Genomic DNA, 20294 nt, shown 5'->3' on the forward strand with positions numbered 1-20294 from the left:
AAACAAACATAAACACATTTATAAATAGAGAATTTCAATTGTCACGACCTTATTGTTTTTTTTTTAAATAGAACCTAAAAATATTTTTAATTCAACATATATATTATTATTATTATAACATATATATTATAAATTTATTAAAAAAAAAACGTAATTTGTGTCACCTGTTAAATTACTTTTTTTTTCAGTTATTAGAAGAAAGGTAAGTAGTGCAATAAATAACACTACATGAAATAGCATAGCAATACTAATGTAATTTTATTCTGCTATTCCTTTGCTTATTAACTGCTTAAACTCTTAAATTCTGAAGCTGGGGTCCTGTGTTTGAATCTTGCTTAAGACAGGGAAATTTAAATTTCGGGATTCGGGATTAGTTCGTTAACCGCTAACCAAAGAAACAGATGACCTAAACATTAATTGTACCACTGATTTTAAGGTCTGTAAGGGAACTAAACTTTTATATTGAAATACGCAAACACAAAATGTACCCAGTTTCCCTAAATTAGACGCAGCATTTATATATTTCTATTAAAGCCTTTAATTATTGACCCTTTCCAAAAATTGACTTTAACGCTAAAATACCACTGAAGTACCACTTCCCTTTCTAAGTAAGCAAAAAATTCACATAAAAAAGCCACTTTCCTAGGCCCATGATAATATAGCTAATGTTGCTTCTCCTGGACCATGTCAAGTCATCTCCACTTCCATCCATTTCCCTTTTTAATCTTATTACTCCAAACCCGTGAACGAGAAAATCAACAGGCCCTAGAGGCTCAGACTTCCCCACTTCTTTGAATCCTGCCTTAGCGCCATGTCCTTCTATAGCTACCAAGTCTTCTAAATCCATTATTTATCTTTTTTGAAATGAAGGTATGTTGAGTTTCTTTTCTATTTCAATCGTAATCATATCTTATAAAGCTTATATACGCTTTATTTTTGTGTGTGCAAAGTTTATGTTAACTCATTTGTCTGTCTTTCTGATTAAATGTTTCTACAAGTAGTTACACATATGCTCGATCAAATTGAAACTTTACACCATTATTCATTGGCATAATCATTATATGACATCAGGCCAGGTTCACATTGAACTTCATTTTCACCTACCACTTTGTCTGCTGCACCGCTGGGCACCACCCAAGATCTGTCAACCTTCTTTCTCCATTCTTCTCATGTAAAAATGGCTATATGACCTACTTCCATACCAAGTTTTTTTAAGATGTTTTAAACGGCATCATCCATAAATACAGCATAGCAGATGATGAAATTCAAAGCAGGATGAACCTTGTATAAAAATGCATACCAAAATGATATGGTCATATTACAAGGTCGTTAGAGCTCACAAAGACCTTCTTTCAAGAAACGGTACCAGGAAAAAAGATAAGAGGCAGGCAAAACAATAAATATAAAATAATTGAGGATTTTTTATTCATTTCGAGACGGAAGTGGAGAAAAAAGGTGAAGTAGAGGTGAAGGGATATTTTTGTAGAATTTTTATGCCCAAATTCTTATATGCTTGTTATGTCCTTTTATGAAACATATGACCTATACATTTTGAAAACATTAAAATGTGTTTATAGGACTTAAAATAAAATATATTCTTTATTTCTCAATGACAAATGTATAAAAAAGATAGTTATTAATTTTTATTGTTCCACTTTTATATTTTATAGCGTTTTAAGTGTACATTATTGAGGTTAAGGTGCCTTAAAATAAAATGAGAAAGAGAGAGATGGGGGATAGAGAGAGTGCGAATCACGTGACAACTGATCTAATGTACTTATATTTATATATTTCTTTTTTTTTATTTAAGCACAATAACATCCACAACTAGCATAACTGACAACGAATTTCTATCACAATCAATTGGAAATTACAACAAAGTAACTGACAAATTCCAAAAAAGAAATAAAGAAGAAAAAACAAAAATATCACCAAAAGAATGTTGTGACAAAGAAACTGAAACAGATTCCACAAAATACAACAACGAAGAAACTAAAATACCACCAAAAGAAAGTTGTGACAAAGAAACTGAAACAGATTCCATAAAATACAACAACGAAGAAACTAAAATACCACCAAAAGAAAGTTGTGACAAAGAAACTGAAACAGATTCCACAAAATACAACAACGAAGAAACTAAAATACCACCAAAAGAAATTTGTGACAAAGAAACTGAAACAGATTCCACAAAATACAACAATGAAAAAACTCAAGAACACTGCGACATTGGTGCCCAAACAGGTCAGTATTTTATGACCCAAATAATCCTATATTTACAAAAGTCGATACACTTATTAATTTAAGTGAATACATTTTAAATAATATCAACAATTAAAAACAACAATATTATTGGTCAATGCAAAAACTCAAAGAAATGGGATCTTTTGTTGTATATTACATGTTTGAGATGTTCCTTCAGAGAAGATAATTTACTTCCTAGATAATTTCCCCCTCCTACTGGTCCACAAATGAGAAAAAAAATAGTGCCCTGAGCATGCAAGTAACGCTACATAAAAGCAATACTTATTTATTTATTTTTTTTTTAGTCCTAATGGAATGGGAGGGGGCAGAATTTGAACCTGGGACTATCGCTAAATCCGAACGAATAAATCCAGAAAGTCAATTGCGCAAACAGCATTGCCATGCAGGATGCCTTACCTCAAATGATTCTAAAAGATAGAAAACTTTGAAAATTAAATAATTCTACCAAAGTAACTTGTATTAAATACAGTGAAATTAAATTTTGTAAAGGTTGTATGCAGTTTCTAATTAGGTAGCTTGACTTGTTGCCGCTGCTGGCTAGCATCTGTGAAAGTTGAGCACTTTTGTAAGTCTCTCTTGACAGTACATAGCTTCTACAAGGAAAGTAATATGCATTACCTCCTTGTGGTGACAGATGGAAACTGATGCTTTGAAGCCTCATGCAAATCTGCAAGGATCTCGGAGAAGAGGTGGTCACAAGATGTGTGGCAGTCATGGCAGACGTCGTGCAGATACGCTCTGCTGCCACAAAACCAAAACCCTAGCTATAGATTAATAGCCTCACTGCCTTGTGAGGTCTAAGGCTAAGTGAGTAGAACCTAATAAAAACTCCAGTTATGAAGCCCGTAGGTAAGGGGGGGGCAGTAGAAAGACTACAGCTCTCTAATAAACTCCTACTGCTACCTGACCCCAAATAGCGATGGCGTTACATCCTTTGGACCGGTCAATATGAAAGAGAGGCGAGTTTCGACGTGATGGCCGCCGGGCACTCGCAAATTTACACCCATGATTTTCTCAATAATAGATAGGTCACTCCATCTCTAGCAGTATGTCTCTAAAATAAAAGAATGGTAGTTACCGGTAATCAGTTTCTAGGTGATTGGCGTATACTGAAACGCCAACGAAATGTGAAATATGCATTATGTGGGACAATACCTTTCTGACTAAGATAAACAAAGTCTTAGCATACCAGACCTGTGCGATGAGAACATTGTTATTTGGGAGTAAAATATGACCAACCTAATCATGGCAGGAAATAAAGCTAAATATCTTCCACCGCCGATGCCTAAGGCGGATTTTTAAATATAATAACCTCTAAAGATTTGCTACAAAGAGCAAAGGGCCAAGACTTTCGCTGTGTTTTCAGTAGCAGACTCCTTAGATAACTTAGCTAAGTTCATAGGATACCAGAAGGTCGACTTCAACAAGACATACTGTATGGCTATCGCCTAAAAAGTGAGATAAAGGAATTGTCCCAGATTGCAGATACCATACACAGCAGTAGAAGGGAAAGGGTGAAAATGGAACTCCGCCTAGTTATTAGATATGCCTTACCTGTGCATCAAGGATTGGTTTCTTAGGTCATAAAAGAAGTTGCAAAGGAAAATGAGCGTCTCTCGAGACTTAAAAGGCCACAGAGCTAGCTTTTTTTTCATTAGGTGTACAAAATAAAGGAAGTGTTAATAAACATTGTTTCTTTTAAATTTTAGAACTGCAGAATTTTGATATGCTTTTCCGTTTATAGCACACACACACACACACACAAACGTCAATAAAGAGCAAGCATTTTAATATTACTCTATGTCTTATTACTAATTTAAATACACAATTTAAACTGTACTGGGACATCGATCAGACGTTGACGAAGTACATACTCGATACCTGTTCTTTTTTTTTTATTTACAAATTAAAGCCAAAAGATTATCTAAAATCGCTCGTCTAACATATTGTATTTATTCGGTAATTGTCATGCCGAAATGTGCAATATATCTCTTTATCAATAATTGGCTTTTAGTTTGTTAAGTTGTGGCGGAGGTTTGGACTAGAAAGTAAAATATTTTTAAATTTAAAGAAACATCCAAAAAATGTAAAATATTTTACAGAATAAAAACAACATATTACAACGCCAAAAGAGTGTTTGTGTTTGAAACATTATTTCTTTTGAAAATCATATTAAAATGACCTTTTTGTGAATTCTTTGCAAATATGTGGATCTCATAGGGATCCGACGGGGGTCTTATCTGAGTTTGTAAGATAACACAAGCTCTCTTTGCAATCTTGTTAATACATTATATCTTTTTTTTATTGTTCGTAAACGCCAGTACCTAAGATATTTAATCTAAATACTTCCCCAGGGCATAGTTGTCATTTCTAAATGTCCTTTGCTCTGGCGTTTAAAGCTAGATGCTTTTTTCACTAACGCAGCTTGAGGTGTACTATTTGCTTATTTTACAAAAAGTAAGATTGAAGTTTAGGTTAAGATAAGATTGAAGTTTTGATTTTAAAAAAAATAAAGTACACACTATATTTAAGATTAAACTGTTATCACTTTTTTACAGGACAGTAAGTGTGTTTACTTTTAAAATTATATTTATTATTCTTCAAAATCTAATTATTATTTATAAAATGTATAAATACCTGAATAGCATTTTCGCATTTCTTTAAAAATATTTGATAGACAGTAAGGTGTCTTACTATTGTTTTAAAAATATTTGATAGACAGTAACGTGTCTTACTATTGTTTTAAAAATATTTGATAGACAGTAACGTGTCTTACTTTTGTTTTCAAAATATTTGATAGATAGTAACGTGTCTTACTATTGTTTTAAAAATATTTGATAGACAGTAACGTGTCTTACAATTGTTTTTAAAATATTTTCAGTAATACCAGAACCAATGATTGCATATAAAAAAAAATATCGTCCATTGGTGGGCCGAATTTCTGTTTCACCAGATTTTCCATCTACAAGTAAGGAATTCTGCTTTTAATTTCACTTTTACATTAACGTCGGTATAGGAAACCCAGGAACACCCCCTGGCTACGCCTATTATATATATATATATAGACATGGGATTGAACTAAAGAAAATAGCTCACCAACAGCTGGTATCTCCTCAATTACAGAACCACATTCCAATTATGATCAATTGATATCCCCGATAAAAAGAAATAACGTCACAATCTCCAAGTCAATTTTACATATTCCGATTTACTAATCAATATAAAACAATCCTCAATTCTCAGTCAAGAAATGCAAACTCATACCTCAAGTTTCTTAACATATTTATAGCATAAACAAAAATCCTGTAGTTAGCACATGGAAAAAAAAGGTTAGTTAGGGAGGAACAGGGTTACAACAATATATATATATTGTTAGGCTCTTCCGCGGTGTCTAGTACTTGAAATGTAACTAAGTCCAACTGGAGGTAACACTGAACTCAATACTTGAACAAAGAACGTTTAATACCAATAGAGGGAACCGTCAAATGTCATTTCTTCTAGCGCAATAAAATCCTTATCTTTGTTTCGATAGGAAAAGCTCCTTGTCTCATCAAATCCCAGAGAGTTCTTACTTTTTAAAGATCTATCACTTCATTCGTCACTAAGTAAAACTTTACCTAATTCCCGAAACAAATAACTTAATCCTAATCATGTCTTAACAATATATATATATATATATATATATATATATATATATATATATATATATATATATATATATATATATATATATATATTACGGAAAATAAAATATGCAAATTTTAAAAAATAAAATGCAATTATATCACTTTTATTTTCATTAATTAGATATAAGGTTTGCGTATTTATTCAAAGAATGAAAAGGATACATTATTTTTTCAAATCTTAATGGTGTGTTTTATATAATAGAGAGCCAGATTATAATATACAATTTAAAGAGTCAGTTATTAAGATTGGATCTCAATCAAGGAAATCCTATCTCGAACTGGAGATTGCCACTTAATGAGATTGTGACAGAGCGTCGCACGAGATTTGCTGGACATGTTCTCTGATAAATTGAATTACGTCCACAAAGACTTAAGATGACATGGGGGCCATTACAAGGAAAGCTGAAAACAGGGAAATCCTTGTATAACTCGCCACCACACTTTCAATGAGGACCTCAGAGCCATGTGTGAAGAGGCTTTAGACATTGCCAGCTACTTAATTTTGTGGAGACAACTGGCTGTCAGCCAATGCGCTGAACGACTTGCAGTCATAAGTAAAAATAACAGATTAGGTTTTTCAAATAAAATTTATTAATAGCAGTATAATACACTGAAGATATCGCAGAATATGCATTTGTTTTTGTTTTAAATACCGAAAATAGTGCTTGGCGGTGGGGCTTTGCCCCGAGTCTAGTTTGATGAGCTATCAGCGCTCCCCTAGACTCCCTTGATAACAAAGGTGAGGGTGTCCATTGTCTACATTTTTTATTACTCCAGAAAGAACCTTTTCTGGGGTACAATAAAATTTCTAAAGAATGAAGGGTAAGAATTTAACGAAGATCAATTATTTTCAAACACACACACACACATACTAATTTTTTTATTATGATATATATATATATATATATATATTTCGTGTTAGAACTCCCACCATAAAAAAAACAGGTAATCCTGGCTACCCCAATGATATAAATATAAATACTGGATTGGTTGAGAAATACGAGAACATGATTGTTCTAGACGTAATTTTAAAAACACATTTTTATCTAGAACAGCCCTTTAAATAGTATGAAAGTTCCTATTGATAATTATTTAAATTATAAACATTTCTCCTTCGTCAGGCTCGCATTTTTACAGAACTTTGCTTTTCTTTGTCTTACTGCACTTCCTAGATACCCTCGTTAACCCTGGGCCATATAATCAAATAACCTTTATATCATGTGTCTCATATATCGAAAAGTCTGGAAGTGTTATAAAAAATCGTATAATAAGTTCTAATTAAGTTGAGAAGGAATCTGTGATAAAAAAAAATCTCTTCAGAAGGTAAAAAGATCATTTATTTAAAAAAAAAACATCAATTAATCTTAGACATGTTACAGTTTATTTATTGCTATACACTATATATACACTATATATGCCTTTGTAATGTTTCAAATTCATAAAAACAGATCTATGTCTATAGTCAAGCAACATTACTTTAATACTTATATTAATATCAGCTTTATTATATAACATTACTAAAAAATAATATTTAAAAAAATTAGAAAAATCTTGATTTCTCTTAATTCCTAAAAAAAAAATAAAAAATAAGTTACTATAAAAAGCGTCGTTTCAATAAATAATGGATAAAGCACTCAATGTACACATTACGACAAACCCTTATATATATATGTATATACAATTATTGATTATATTTACATGTTGTTTTTTTCTCATTTATTTGGAGCAGATAGATGGGTTGTTAAAGGATTACGAGTTGTGAATCGAAGAGATATGAAAGGTAATTTTTTTGGATTTACAAAATAAATATAATTAGTGTTTTTGAATATATGTGGATATGTGAAGTCTAATCTGCGTCTTTTTAAGGTGTACTGTTCAGTGAATAGGTTGCGTGTTTCTGTACGTGTCAGATTACTGGCGAGATCTTGACTACAGACTTGCAGACGAATAATACAACTCCTCAAATAGAGGGTACAACCAACAGGCGTATGAAGTTTGACGGTTTAATTCACAACGGGAGCAGTCTAGTCTCAGTCACTTTTATATATGTGGTGGGTTTGGCACAGAACGAACTAAATGACATGACGAAGGCAACTCGTAGGACGATTCCAAACTGTTGATTATACATTAAAGACCTGCCAAAGGCAAACATAAAACATAATTACAAATAAACATAAACTAAACATAATTAATAGGCCTAAATACTAGATCTAACGAAAAACAAAAAGAAAATCTTATAGTGTGAACCAATCATCCCTTTTACAAACACAAGAGAGATATGGAACACCAAAAACATTAAAAAAATAAATGACAACATAGTTCTCTAAAAATAAATCAACTAGTTGTTCTACATAAAACTAACATATATATATATATACATTGTTTGAAGAGTTTCGCTCTTTACTTTCCTTACAAAAGACTACAACAATTTAATAGAACAAATATGTACACTCACAAATACACTGTTTTTTAGAAGCCAGTATTTACACACTGGTTGTAAAAATACATTTACAAGATGGACAGTTAGCATTCTATAGGAACTATTTCGTCTAGTGTACTACAGGAACGCATTTCAATAAATGAATTCATCCACATGCTGGCTTCTAAAAAAAAGAGTAGTCCAACATGAACAAAAACCGCGGTAGTGATATTCTATATAAACTACTAATTAAAATTACAATCTAATATAAATACGTAAAATGTGATTACCTGCAGCCATACGTAAACACATGGTGTAGAACCAGGCACAAAAGGGAGTAAAGACGACGTAGGCCCAGTAACATACGGACACTACTGTGACAAAAGATGCCGGTAGAATGGACAGTGCCCACGTTGTCTGCCTTTTTATGCGCGGACACAAGGTGCCATCTAGGGGGGAAGGGTCACCTGGATATCGGGGTGGCCGGTGTTTCCTGAAAAATAAATCCACTCCACTACATATACCATGACACCTTTATGAAAGCCTAGCCTCAACTGTCTAGCAAAGCTGCTGTCTCGCTTTGGATTTATGTCGTCACATTTATGCGTTCACTATCAGTCACCTAAATGTGGGTCTCTTCATATATATACATATAAATAAATATATATATATATTTATTTATTTACTAGCCAGATATTACCCGCGTCACGAGGGTCTTAAGTTTATATTACTAATATATTGTATTAGAAACAATTAAACAAAAGAATAATGTTAGAAATACAGCGAATGCGTGAAAATTTTTTAAAAATATTATTCATGGAGTTAAAAAAATAGCTAATCGAGCTGATTAAGAATAGCAAGTTTTCTGTTTGGTGCATGCGTGACCTTTCGGTAGTAACTAATGTAAGACTCGCGCGATATCGAACCTTTCGGCAAATTCGCAGCTATAGCAAACGTATGTAAGTATAATTTCTTAAAAAAACATAAAAACAAATGTGAAGGTTAATTGGATTAAAATATGAAATGAATAAAATATATTTAGAATGTTCATATGTTAAAGTAAAAAGTTTAGTTTTATTAAATAATGAAATGAATGGATGATATTTTGTATTTTTGTGTGTCGAAGTTGTGACAAGTCAAAAACTCGCTGTCAGAGTCACTCTAAATTATCACAGCATTAATTATTATTTTTCATTATTTATTTATTTTATTTTAATTATTTCCCCATCCTACCCCCAAATTCTTCACCCGCGCCACCTTTTCCTCTCCAGGCTAGACTTAGTTGACCACATTGGAGATAGCTAGGACGCGTCTTCCGACTTATCTTCCCTTGACCGGGGCAAAGATACGCACAGACTTTGATCTTATCGACAGGATGTCTGACAGCCGCAGTGGACACCACCTTGTGTGGAATGCAAGTCACTCCTCCCCCCCCCTTTCTCCTACTTCTCTCTTTGATCTAGGAGATTACTCGAGTCAAAGTGCCTCTCGACGCTCCCATCTTAAGTCTAATTCACCCACGTGTAAGATAATTCTTAGCCTAGGACATTTCCTGTGTCCGCCCACATTCTCCAGGCCGGTATATAAGTAGATTCAAATCAAGCCAGACCCTTTCACTCCTCTATCGCTGTCGATCGAGTCTGGACTATATCATTTATTCTCCCTCCTAGAGGAATACCTGGTGGTAAGCCGAACTTAATCACAAGTTCCATCTTAATTACTTTTGTGCTATTTCCATTGGATATCATCATGTGTATTTTGCTTAGTTCATTTATATTTAATTAGTGCATTGTGTATTTCTCACTGGCGTAAGTAGAAAACATAAACATGTGCTATGTATATGTTTTAGTATTGCATTAATCTATTAATGCTACGTTGCTCAATTGATCATTGATGCAACCATGTATATATTTGTACACCTTATTTTATTTCCTTTATCTCGGTTGATCGCCTTGATGATTTTACTATCGCACTAATACTGCGCTTAGAAAGGAGATATGAGTTATCTCCCCTGTATTGAATTATCTCCCCTTTACTCATTTTACTCTGAGAGTTGCGCCGCTTGAACGGACACACCATTCAAGCGCGCTCCATTGTTCTCGACCCACGGTCATATGTAAACAATCATCTGGGTCGCTGACCACCGCCCAATTCAACCCCCCCCCTTTTCTTTCTCTATCCACCTGTGTTGTTCATTTGAGATTATTATTTCCCCTTCTATGTACATTTTATGTTATTATTTCCCCTTTTATGTACATTTTGATATTGCTACTATCATCCATCTATTTTCCAAATCCCATTTGTCATCATCTCCCCCTTGTGCTCTAAAGCAATTTTACCAATCTGACGAATGCACCTCAGTCGAGGGCATCGATAGGATGTATGAGAGACATGTCCTAACTTGTCTTTATTTATCCGCAGCCTCCCTCAGGTGTCTGCCTATTGCCTATTTAGATGCTTAGTGCTATTCAGCACTGTATTTGCTACCGAGAATCACCTATTGCCTATTTAGTTGATATCAAGAATCACCTACTACCTTTGTGCTTAGTGCTATTCAGCACTGCCCTAGCTCACTGACCTGCCTCTTTATTCATTGGATCAACGATCTATTCACCTGCATTTGTGCTTAGTGCTATTCAGCACTGCACTTGCCTACTGAGATCTACACAACTCTACCACTTGGCGCTATCGGCATTGCCCGCCTATTCGACAGCCCACCTGTCATCTTATTAGGTGCGACGTCCCTATGGACTCAGGTCTGTGCGAGACGTCATAGCTACGCCAACCCTCTGCAACTCACTGGACATATCCTGTCAACTACGCTGCCCACGGCAGATCAGCCTCTGCCCGCAGTAACCTTGTGCCCACTACCGATACTAGAACTTGGGATTGAGACTCCACAAGAACTATATCACCGGCGTCCCTCTATCCGCTAGAGCGCCACCTCCAGCTGCAGAAACTCAAGCTAGGACACAGCCAGCTGCGACATCAACAGGAATACCAGCTAAGTCAGAGGACAAAGTGACATACTCTCTTATTAGGTGCAAGAGTGATGATTAAATATAGAATATACTAGAGATAGATGCAAACCCTCCCCCTTTTTATCCTTATATGTATATTTATGTAAATAAATATTCTTTATTTTAACTTTTGTATCTACCTTTCATTGCTTTGTCTCGTTGCGTGTCTGCTCCCGATTCATATGCTGATAAGTGGGGGTGTGATAGCATTAAAAATAATCATCCCCTAGACATAAAACGTGCCAAACACACGTCACATTTCCCCACCTGTCACAGAAGTAAAAAAAAACAATATTTGCAAAGTGAAGTTCTTAAAATTGGATTTAAATGGAACATGCATTACCTTTCGTTTTTGCATCATATAAATATGGCTATATGACCTAAATCCATGAAATAGTAATATTTTCAAAGAGCTGGGCAACTATTTTTTTAATGGTCTCAAGCTAGTTTACATAGTCACTGTTCGAAATAGTATCCAAGAAACATTTATGCCAAGTTTTATCAAGATTGGTCCAAAGATGTTGATTTCCATTCAATACATACTTATCACATACATTTCTGGGTACCTGACGTTATTTGGGGAAAAGTAAAGGATAGTTGGTCGTTCTGCTTGCTACATGACACCCTCGTTAACACATGAACTTTGCTACATAGATAACAAGGTCTGGAAGGGAACTTTACTTTACAAGGGGAAGACAGAGATAGAGACGAACAAGAGACAGTGGTTTCTGGCTAATTCTTGGAAATAGATGAAACTTTGTGTTATTTTAAAATTAAATTGTTCATTTTCTTCCGTTGAGAGCTTGACCTCAATTGACAACAAATATTGTCTACAAATGGGATTAAGCAGCCCAGAATAGGAAAGAACAAGAAAGACAAAGAAGTTAGACTAATTAAACTACATACAGGTGAAATAAATTGCGAGGCTTGAAAAACTTAGAAAGAAACAAATACATTCTGTACGTATGTCTGTGGCAAGTCTCTGATGAAAAAAGACGAATATCCTGACACCTTTATATTTGAAATAGAACCTGATATCTTTGAGATACTTGGAATGACGCATCAAAACATAAACTGGGTGAATGCAATCCTAAAACAAATTAGACAATTTGAGTCGAAAGTGGGTACACTGGAAGCCTTAAATAGTCTAGTTTGAAAAGCCGTTTCTTAAACTATGCTTCGGATGCATAAGCGGTTATGACGGAGGTTTTTGGGATTGTAATTATGGCTGTAACTGTGTTGGTGGCTTGTATTACTAGTGTGGATCTCGTTTTATTTCTTGCATATTTTAGCTTTTGAACTCAAATAATTTTTTTCATATAGTTGAAACATATATGTGTGTTTTTCCCAACCTGGCTTGTATAATGGTGAATAGTTGTATTAGAAACCTTTAGATGTGACGAGATCATTACTGATTTATTTAACACATTAAGAAATTAATTTCAATGTATCTATATATAATAATCTTCTTCCCTCAACAGTTTGGTCGAGAAGCAAGCAAGAAGTAAAGGAAAGATCACTCTGCGGATAGTCCACGAGAAAACAAGAAAAAAAGGGGGGGGGAGAACACGTAGACACAAAATAGCAGGGCCAGACAGTTGTAATATCACCTCACGTTAAAAAGTGGGGGGGGGGGAAATCTACTCTGTAGTAACTATCGAGGCCACAGAGCACGCTCAAGAGTTTGGACACAATGGAAGGATCACTCATTTATTTTTGCAACTCGGACAGAGGGAGTTATCCTAGGTAATTTACGAGGCGAAAAAAAGGCATCTTTCGTTTATATATTTCAGGAGCTTTGTATGAGTTTTCAAAAGATTTTAATAATTTCCGGATATTTCCAGGACTTTTTCGTATATTTTCCAATTTCAGGAGGTAGATTTCCAGGACCTCCTGCTAAATCAACAGGAGATCGCGGGAAATCTGTTATAAGTTATAAAATTGTTTAATTTAATAATTTATACACTAATAATACGCTACTAATACGCTAATTTTATTAGCGCGGGTCCTATAATTTAATTTAAATCACACAAGTGGGGCATAACAGCAAGACCAGAAAAGTAACATTAACTATTGCTACGATTATTTTAAAACTAGCTGGATATGACCCGCAGTCTGAAGCATTAGATTGGGTATTACTGATGTATTTGATGACATTTAGATCTTTGTCAAACATGGCAAATGTTCCATTAACATTTTTACAAACATTTTGCCACGAAAATAAAAGTAGGGTGTGGAAATTGGTTTACATGTTTATGGCTTATCGATTGTGGGCGTTAGGCATTAAACATAAACTACATACTCGCCATGATCAAGGAAACTTTTTTGCCAAGTTTTATTTCGATTGGTCCAACGATTTGGATTACATACATTTATGCAAACAAACAAACATAGATACATGCATTCTTCTTACTTTCAGCTTTATATTTTAGAAGATGAGTAACGCATTTTCTCTAAAATAAAATGCTGGTATTTTAAATGTTTTTTTTTTAATTCCCACGTTTTTCTCTCTAGATATTTTATCAGGTTTTCATAAAAAGAAACATTCTGGATACATTGAAAAAGGTAATTTTTGTTACCTAGATACGTTTTTGTTATGAAAAATTATAATTCTTACTCTCCTGGAAGGAGAATGTCATTATGTTGTTATTTTATTCAACTCAAAACGAACAACGCAATTAATGTCTATTGATACCATCCCATTTATGACGCTACTGTTGAAAAGTTTTTCCCAAATTTTTCCACAAACTTTTTCAACACAAATGTTGAATATTTAAAGGATTACTTTGCTTATATTTAAGAAAGATTGATTTACACGGTTGTCAAATATTTCAATAGTTCGTGGAATACCTTTTTAGATAACGCGGAACACTAGTTTTCTACGCGGAACACAGCTTAAATAAATTATTGCATTGCCTCCAGCCTACGCAGAGTAACACAAATCTTTAAACAAAATGCAGTCCAAAACCAGTCTAGGAGACGTAGATCACTGGATAAACTCTGACGTAAAATACTGAATAATTGAAAGTTTGAAAATTTAGAATCCTCCTCAGCTAAACAATCGACTTGTCTTCTGTGAAAGAATGAACTTATCTACTGTAAATGAATTAAATCAGCATCTGTGTAAGATTCAAACTTTACTCAAAAACGGAATCATTATAAGGATCGAATACTGATCAATGAAAAAAAAAACGTACTCTGTAAAAAATCACATTCTATTCTGTAAAACATCTGACTGCTACTCTACTTCTAGTCAGTATAAGAATTGAATACTTCTCAATTAAAAAACGGATGCACTTGTATTAAAACTGATTCTTCCACTGTAAAAGAGAAACTTGCTTCTGTTAGACAATTAAAACCACTTTTATACAGAATCGTATTCTCCACTATAAAATAATATAATACTCTAATGTTAAAAAAAAAACATAGTCTCCATCTTAGTAAAATCTATGGACAGAAATTATATGAATGTGCGAAATCATTTTTTTAAAACTTCCTCTGAAGCATTTGAAGTTTTTGAATTTGTAAGCCTACTAAGTAATTCTACCACCGAATGGATTGGAATTATAAATATATATAAATATTTATTATAAATGATGCATCTTACCTCTTATGTGCTTACCTTAATGAGGCTTTGATAAATTAACAATCGATGCGCAAATTTTTAAAAACCATTGAACTTTAAAGTCGATAACAAAATGAGGTAATAAAATGTTATTTTAACCGATAGAAATTTAACATCGAAAACTCTGGAATCACAACAAGCACTTTGATATTGTCTACGTTCATTCATAATACATAAAAGTCCGTTTTCAAACGTTTTGCGTGCTGTTGTAAACGACGGAATACTTGCAATACGCCTTACTAAACGCATTTCAAAGAGATATTGTCGAAGTTCATTAAAATGATTGTTATTTACAGACACTTGATGAATTGAGTGAGAAAATTCTCTTTAAGTTGAGCTTTTGGGCTTCACTGGAAACCGTATTTTGAAACCACAACCCAGGTCTTAGATAAAAATAATTGAATGTTTTTGTTTCCGAAATATCAATCCATTTTGTTTAAGAAATGTTTGGGTTAGTTTGCCTAACACTTTTAAATAGACACACATTACAGAAGGAATACCACCAGCACTAGAAATTCAGATGTTAATAAAGTTTATAAATGACAATAAAGTAACACCACCTAATGATCGAATTCTATTTTAAATAAGTCTTTTGAGGCCATTTCAAATACTTTTTAGAACTTCTTTTTTTATTAGAGCACGCTTGAAATAATATTTGTATGTATGTTAAATGCACATGAGTGTATGTTTAAAAATACATTTTTACTATGTAAGTTTTAAAATAACATTTTTGTTCATTTTTGACAGTATATCGCTCTTACTTCTCTAAGCGTAAATTAAAAGGTAAATATTTTACATTTATTTTTTTTATTAAGTTATTAACAGCATACGTATCAAAGTTTGACTCTAAAAGTGCTATATATTGTCTGTAGAGGAACTACATTTTCTGTGTGGAAGTGACATGTTTTGTCTGTAGAGGAACTGCATTTTCTGTGTGGAAGTGATATGTTTTGTCTGTAGAGGAACTACATTTTCTGTGTGGAAGTGACATGTTTTGTCTGTAGAGGAACTGCATTTTCTGTGTGGAAGTGATATGTTTTGTCTGTAGAGGAACTACATTTTCTGTGTGGAAGTGACATGTTTTGTCTGTAGAGGAACTACATTTCTGTGTGGAAGTGACATGTTTTGTCTGTACAAAGACTGCATTTTAACTGTTGACGAACAACGTTTTGACGCAAGAAGAACTACATTCTGTTTGTAGATAAACTACATATTAACTGTAGAAGAGCAACATTTTTATAGTACAATAGTTATATTTGACTGAAAAAAAAGTACATATGGACTGTAAATAGTAAACAGAAATGCATTTTATCTGTGAGAACTACAGAAGAAGAAATTATTTTGGAGATAAAAGAATTATCTTATGAATGACTAGATTTTAGAGATGGAAATTGAACATAACTATTAAAGTTCGTGTTCGGTTTGGTGTAATTTAAGATTTAGTTCTGTTCGTTAATGAGTATAGGTTTGGTTCTGTCAGATCTTAAGTTTGGGTTTGTTGTCCTTTTATGAAATTAGGGAATAGCACAAACTATTTACATGTAATCGTGTTCCAATCAATTTATTAAATTAAAATCTGATCCCCAATTCATTAAAAGTTAGTGACATTTTAATTTCCGACACTCATGTCACGGGCCACATAACAGAAATGATAAAAATATAATATTAAATAAAAAATAAATCACTTTTATTAGAAACCCGTGGATATTACACTTATACTATTTCATGGAATGTGTGAAATGTTTCGTAAATCAACTTCTGAAAATTTCGCTGCAAGTTAAAGCATTCAATCTAGATGCTCGTCTGTTAAACTTATGTCAGCTATTAAATACGTAATTATCTTCATTTGCTTGTAGTTTTGTTGTTGAGTTAATTTAGATATGATGTCCTGACACTTAAAAAAGCCAATTCCCACAATCGCAACGGAGTCGTTCAAATTAGGCATTACATTTTAATTTTCCATCATAAAACGTTCAGTTTCATGTCTCATAAAAAATGTTTTAGAACCCTTTCTCTGCTTAACCAGTGCACTTCAATGTAAAAATAGTCTCTATAATCGGACTCTAATTCTTTCAGAAAACTTTAAAGTCTTGTGGCTTAGCACATCAACACCTTGACACTTAGTTTCCGTTCAATTTGACATTTTTTTTTCTAATTACTGATACTGCCAGTTTGCAATGAATCTTCATCACGGTTGACCGTCGCTACTCGTCACGTTGACTCCCGTCTAGCGCTGGCACTGGGCAATTTGCGTTTGTTGACTACTTATCTATCCACACCACCATCTAGTTATAACAATATGTAACTTTATTTTTTTAGATATCAGAAAAGTTTTCAACTTCCCAAAATGAGCAGTGTATGTGAGTACTGTTCAGTAAATATGTTATGATTATGATAACCCTTTTAGGTAACATTGCTTTAGTAAAATGAATATTGTTATGTATTAAATTTGTAACTAAAAAAGAGTATATGATTTTTTTCCCAGCCTCTGCTACAACATGTGGAATAAATGGAAAACCTTGAAAAAATACAATATTCAAGTTTAACGTGTAAAATGTGGAACATAATGAAAATCATTTTAACATTATAATTTTTATTTCAATCGTGTATTGGAATGCACATGTATAAAAATATTGTATATATTATTTTTGTTTTATTTGTATAAGCGTGGTTGAGAGGTAAGTACGCTTGAACTTGGCTTGGCTTGGCTTGTCTACCTATGTCACCAAGTCACTGGTTTTTCTAGCTAGCTCAGGCAACCCAATCCATGCTCTAATAGCGCTAGGGAAAATGAGCTTGTGTAGAAATTTGTCCTAGTTTATTTTCTCTCTATATAATTAAAATTGTATTAAACCTTAAGACATGACGCAGTACGATCTGTGAGCTTCATAGTTTTCACATACAAAACAAATAAAACCATTGTTTGCTGGTCGTCCATTAAAGTTTTTTTTAATCTTTTTTTTTTCCAGTCTTCGCCGTTATTGCTTTTTTATTGGTAGTCTGAGATCTGTATCTAGCAACCTTAGTAAAATATATTAAGCTATCTTGATATGAAGCTTTTATCTATTATCTTTGAAGTCAATTCACGTATACATTTGGTGGGGCACATCTGTTACGCATCCTTACTTAACATACACTTGTGGAGCAACAGTCGAATATCAGTGACTCTCTACTGTCTACAGTAGAGTTTTTTTTACCGTGGTCTTAAAATCGATAGCCTTTAATGGAGAGTGCACTTCTTTGGTGGAAGTTTTATTGATTTTCAGTACCCACGTCTTAGACTTAGATGAATTAATACAGAAATGTTGAAAAACCACTGTTTAATAAAAGCTCACTTTTTTACCTAATTTTTAGCACATTTTATAGCAAATTTTTGTAGCACATTTTTGTTGCACATTTTTGTATCAAAGTATACCATGACAGCCTTATAAGAAAGCTGCGAAAGATGAAAATAACCTTCAACAATCAGCTATCTCCCTATCTCAAAAACATTACTACTTTTTATAGCGTGCTACTCTGAATCAAAACCTCCTTTGCCTTGGAAAAGGCTTCGGGAGACAACCCTGAGGAAAAATCTTAACCAGGTGACCCTTAGGCAGATTTTGGCACACCATGCTACAGCCTGGCAGAGCCTGCGGTGCTACTAATCGCAAACTGTTTCATTGCATGAATTGTACCTTTCAAGTAGTTTGAGTCTCTATAAAAAATTGAAGTGTAAGGCTAAATAAATATAGTAAAATATTTTTCTAAGCCTCAAACTCTATATGCATGATTCACCAAGCAGTGTATTTAATGAACACTTAGCCAGATGACAGTCCATTCTGTTTCTTCATATATACAACTATTATTTTATATGCTGTTTTGATTTAAATAAAATTTATTTGATGTGATAGGTAAATATGTTTTTTTGTTATGTATTTAGAATAGATTTGTTATTGTTTACATTTTTTAAAGCTATTGATTATATTTATGCAATAGCATAAGGATATGTGACCACCTAAACAGGATGTTATTAGAGTTATATTATAGATGATATGAGATACGGAGTTATTTCATTTCATCCAGGATCTTAATGATCTTTTGCAAGACTTTATAGAAGTTTCTTTGTTAAACTATTAAGTGAATGGAGATTATTAGATTATAGTCACATTTTAGACCTTGCAATCTACGAGGTAGACGATATTAAGGAAATCTGTTTGGGGCCGCAGAGGCTGAGTGTTTCAGCGCTTGGCTTTCGAATCTAATGTCCTTGTTTCGAATCTCGTGAAGACTGAGATTTTGAAATTCTGGATTTTTAGGGCGTCCCTGAGTCTACCCAGCTCTAATGGGTACCTGACTTTAGTTGGGGAAAGTAAAGGTGATTGGTCGTTGTGCTGGCCACATGACACTCTACTTGTTAACAGTTGGCCAAGAAAAGAGATGGCGAACACAAATATCCAAATTTAATGGTTTGATTATGGGGGATAACTGCATACCAATGACAATCTTTTAGGCGAGCTTAAAGGAGGACTGCTTAACGAGGTGACCCCCGTGAGTGATATAAATATCAACTCCATTGCCATCACTGGGATAGAGGACAAAAAGAGAATTCGCACAAAGGCTACGGGACAAACATGTAAGTTTGGAAGGATGGCCATTACTGAATTCAGGCGAGGAAACGGAAAGAAAACTTAAATGAACCGCAAGCTTAAAACGACTTTGTCTGCAAGAGATAATGGAAAATATGAAGAAGGCAAGAGGTTTTTGTAGTCATGTGAAACTCTGAATTTATCCTTTATCTTTGGAATCAAAAACTTTGCTATTTTTTATTATTATTTTAATAACGTGAAAAGTGTATGAAAATATTTTTTTTTCTTATTTAAATAGAAAATTAATAATATTTTAAATAACAAATTCTGTAAATTTTGTAATCTATGTCGCTTTAAACGAATGGAAATTATAGCGAGCTTTGAAAGTAGAATAACAATGTTTGTAGTTTAAAAATTTTATAAGAGCATCTTTTTCATTTTATATAGCAAGCTATTTCTAATGAAAAAGTTGTGTTTTTTTTCTAGTTGTCTACCTTGTTGTGTTTGTAATAACATAATCTTACAACACTTATAATAAATCAACGCAATGGTTGTTGTCGCATAGTATAGACAAGTGTCTATTTCTTTCTCCTAACTCTGTTTTTTTTTATTTCCTCTACTGGTAGTACGTGTACGGGGCGAGAGTGTCTTGTATTTTTTTTTGTTTTGAATTGTTTTGCTACGTCACAAAGCCCGGTGACATCTATGGGTCAT

General features: G+C 33.4%; 1 protein-coding gene across 1 annotated transcript in view; it reads left to right on the forward strand.

Annotated features, from left to right (window-relative positions):
• The window catches only part of LOC106052197 (transient receptor potential cation channel subfamily M member 1-like), a 93064-nt gene extending 74139 nt beyond the window's left edge, over window positions 1-18925 (forward strand). The window contains exons 27-34 of the mRNA XM_056004107.1: window positions 189-202; window positions 1811-2241; window positions 5144-5230; window positions 7678-7728; window positions 13902-13952; window positions 15760-15795; window positions 17332-17372; window positions 17498-18925. Coding sequence (XP_055860082.1) covers window positions 189-202; window positions 1811-2241; window positions 5144-5230; window positions 7678-7728; window positions 13902-13952; window positions 15760-15795; window positions 17332-17363 — 702 coding nt within the window. The 3' untranslated portion in view covers window positions 17364-17372; window positions 17498-18925. The remainder of the gene's footprint in view (window positions 1-188; window positions 203-1810; window positions 2242-5143; window positions 5231-7677; window positions 7729-13901; window positions 13953-15759; window positions 15796-17331; window positions 17373-17497) is intronic.
• Window positions 18926-20294: the final 1369 nt, after the last annotated feature.

Source organism: Biomphalaria glabrata, chromosome 11 (genome assembly GCF_947242115.1).
Source record: "Biomphalaria glabrata chromosome 11, xgBioGlab47.1, whole genome shotgun sequence".
Lineage (NCBI taxonomy): Eukaryota > Metazoa > Mollusca > Gastropoda > Planorbidae > Biomphalaria > Biomphalaria glabrata.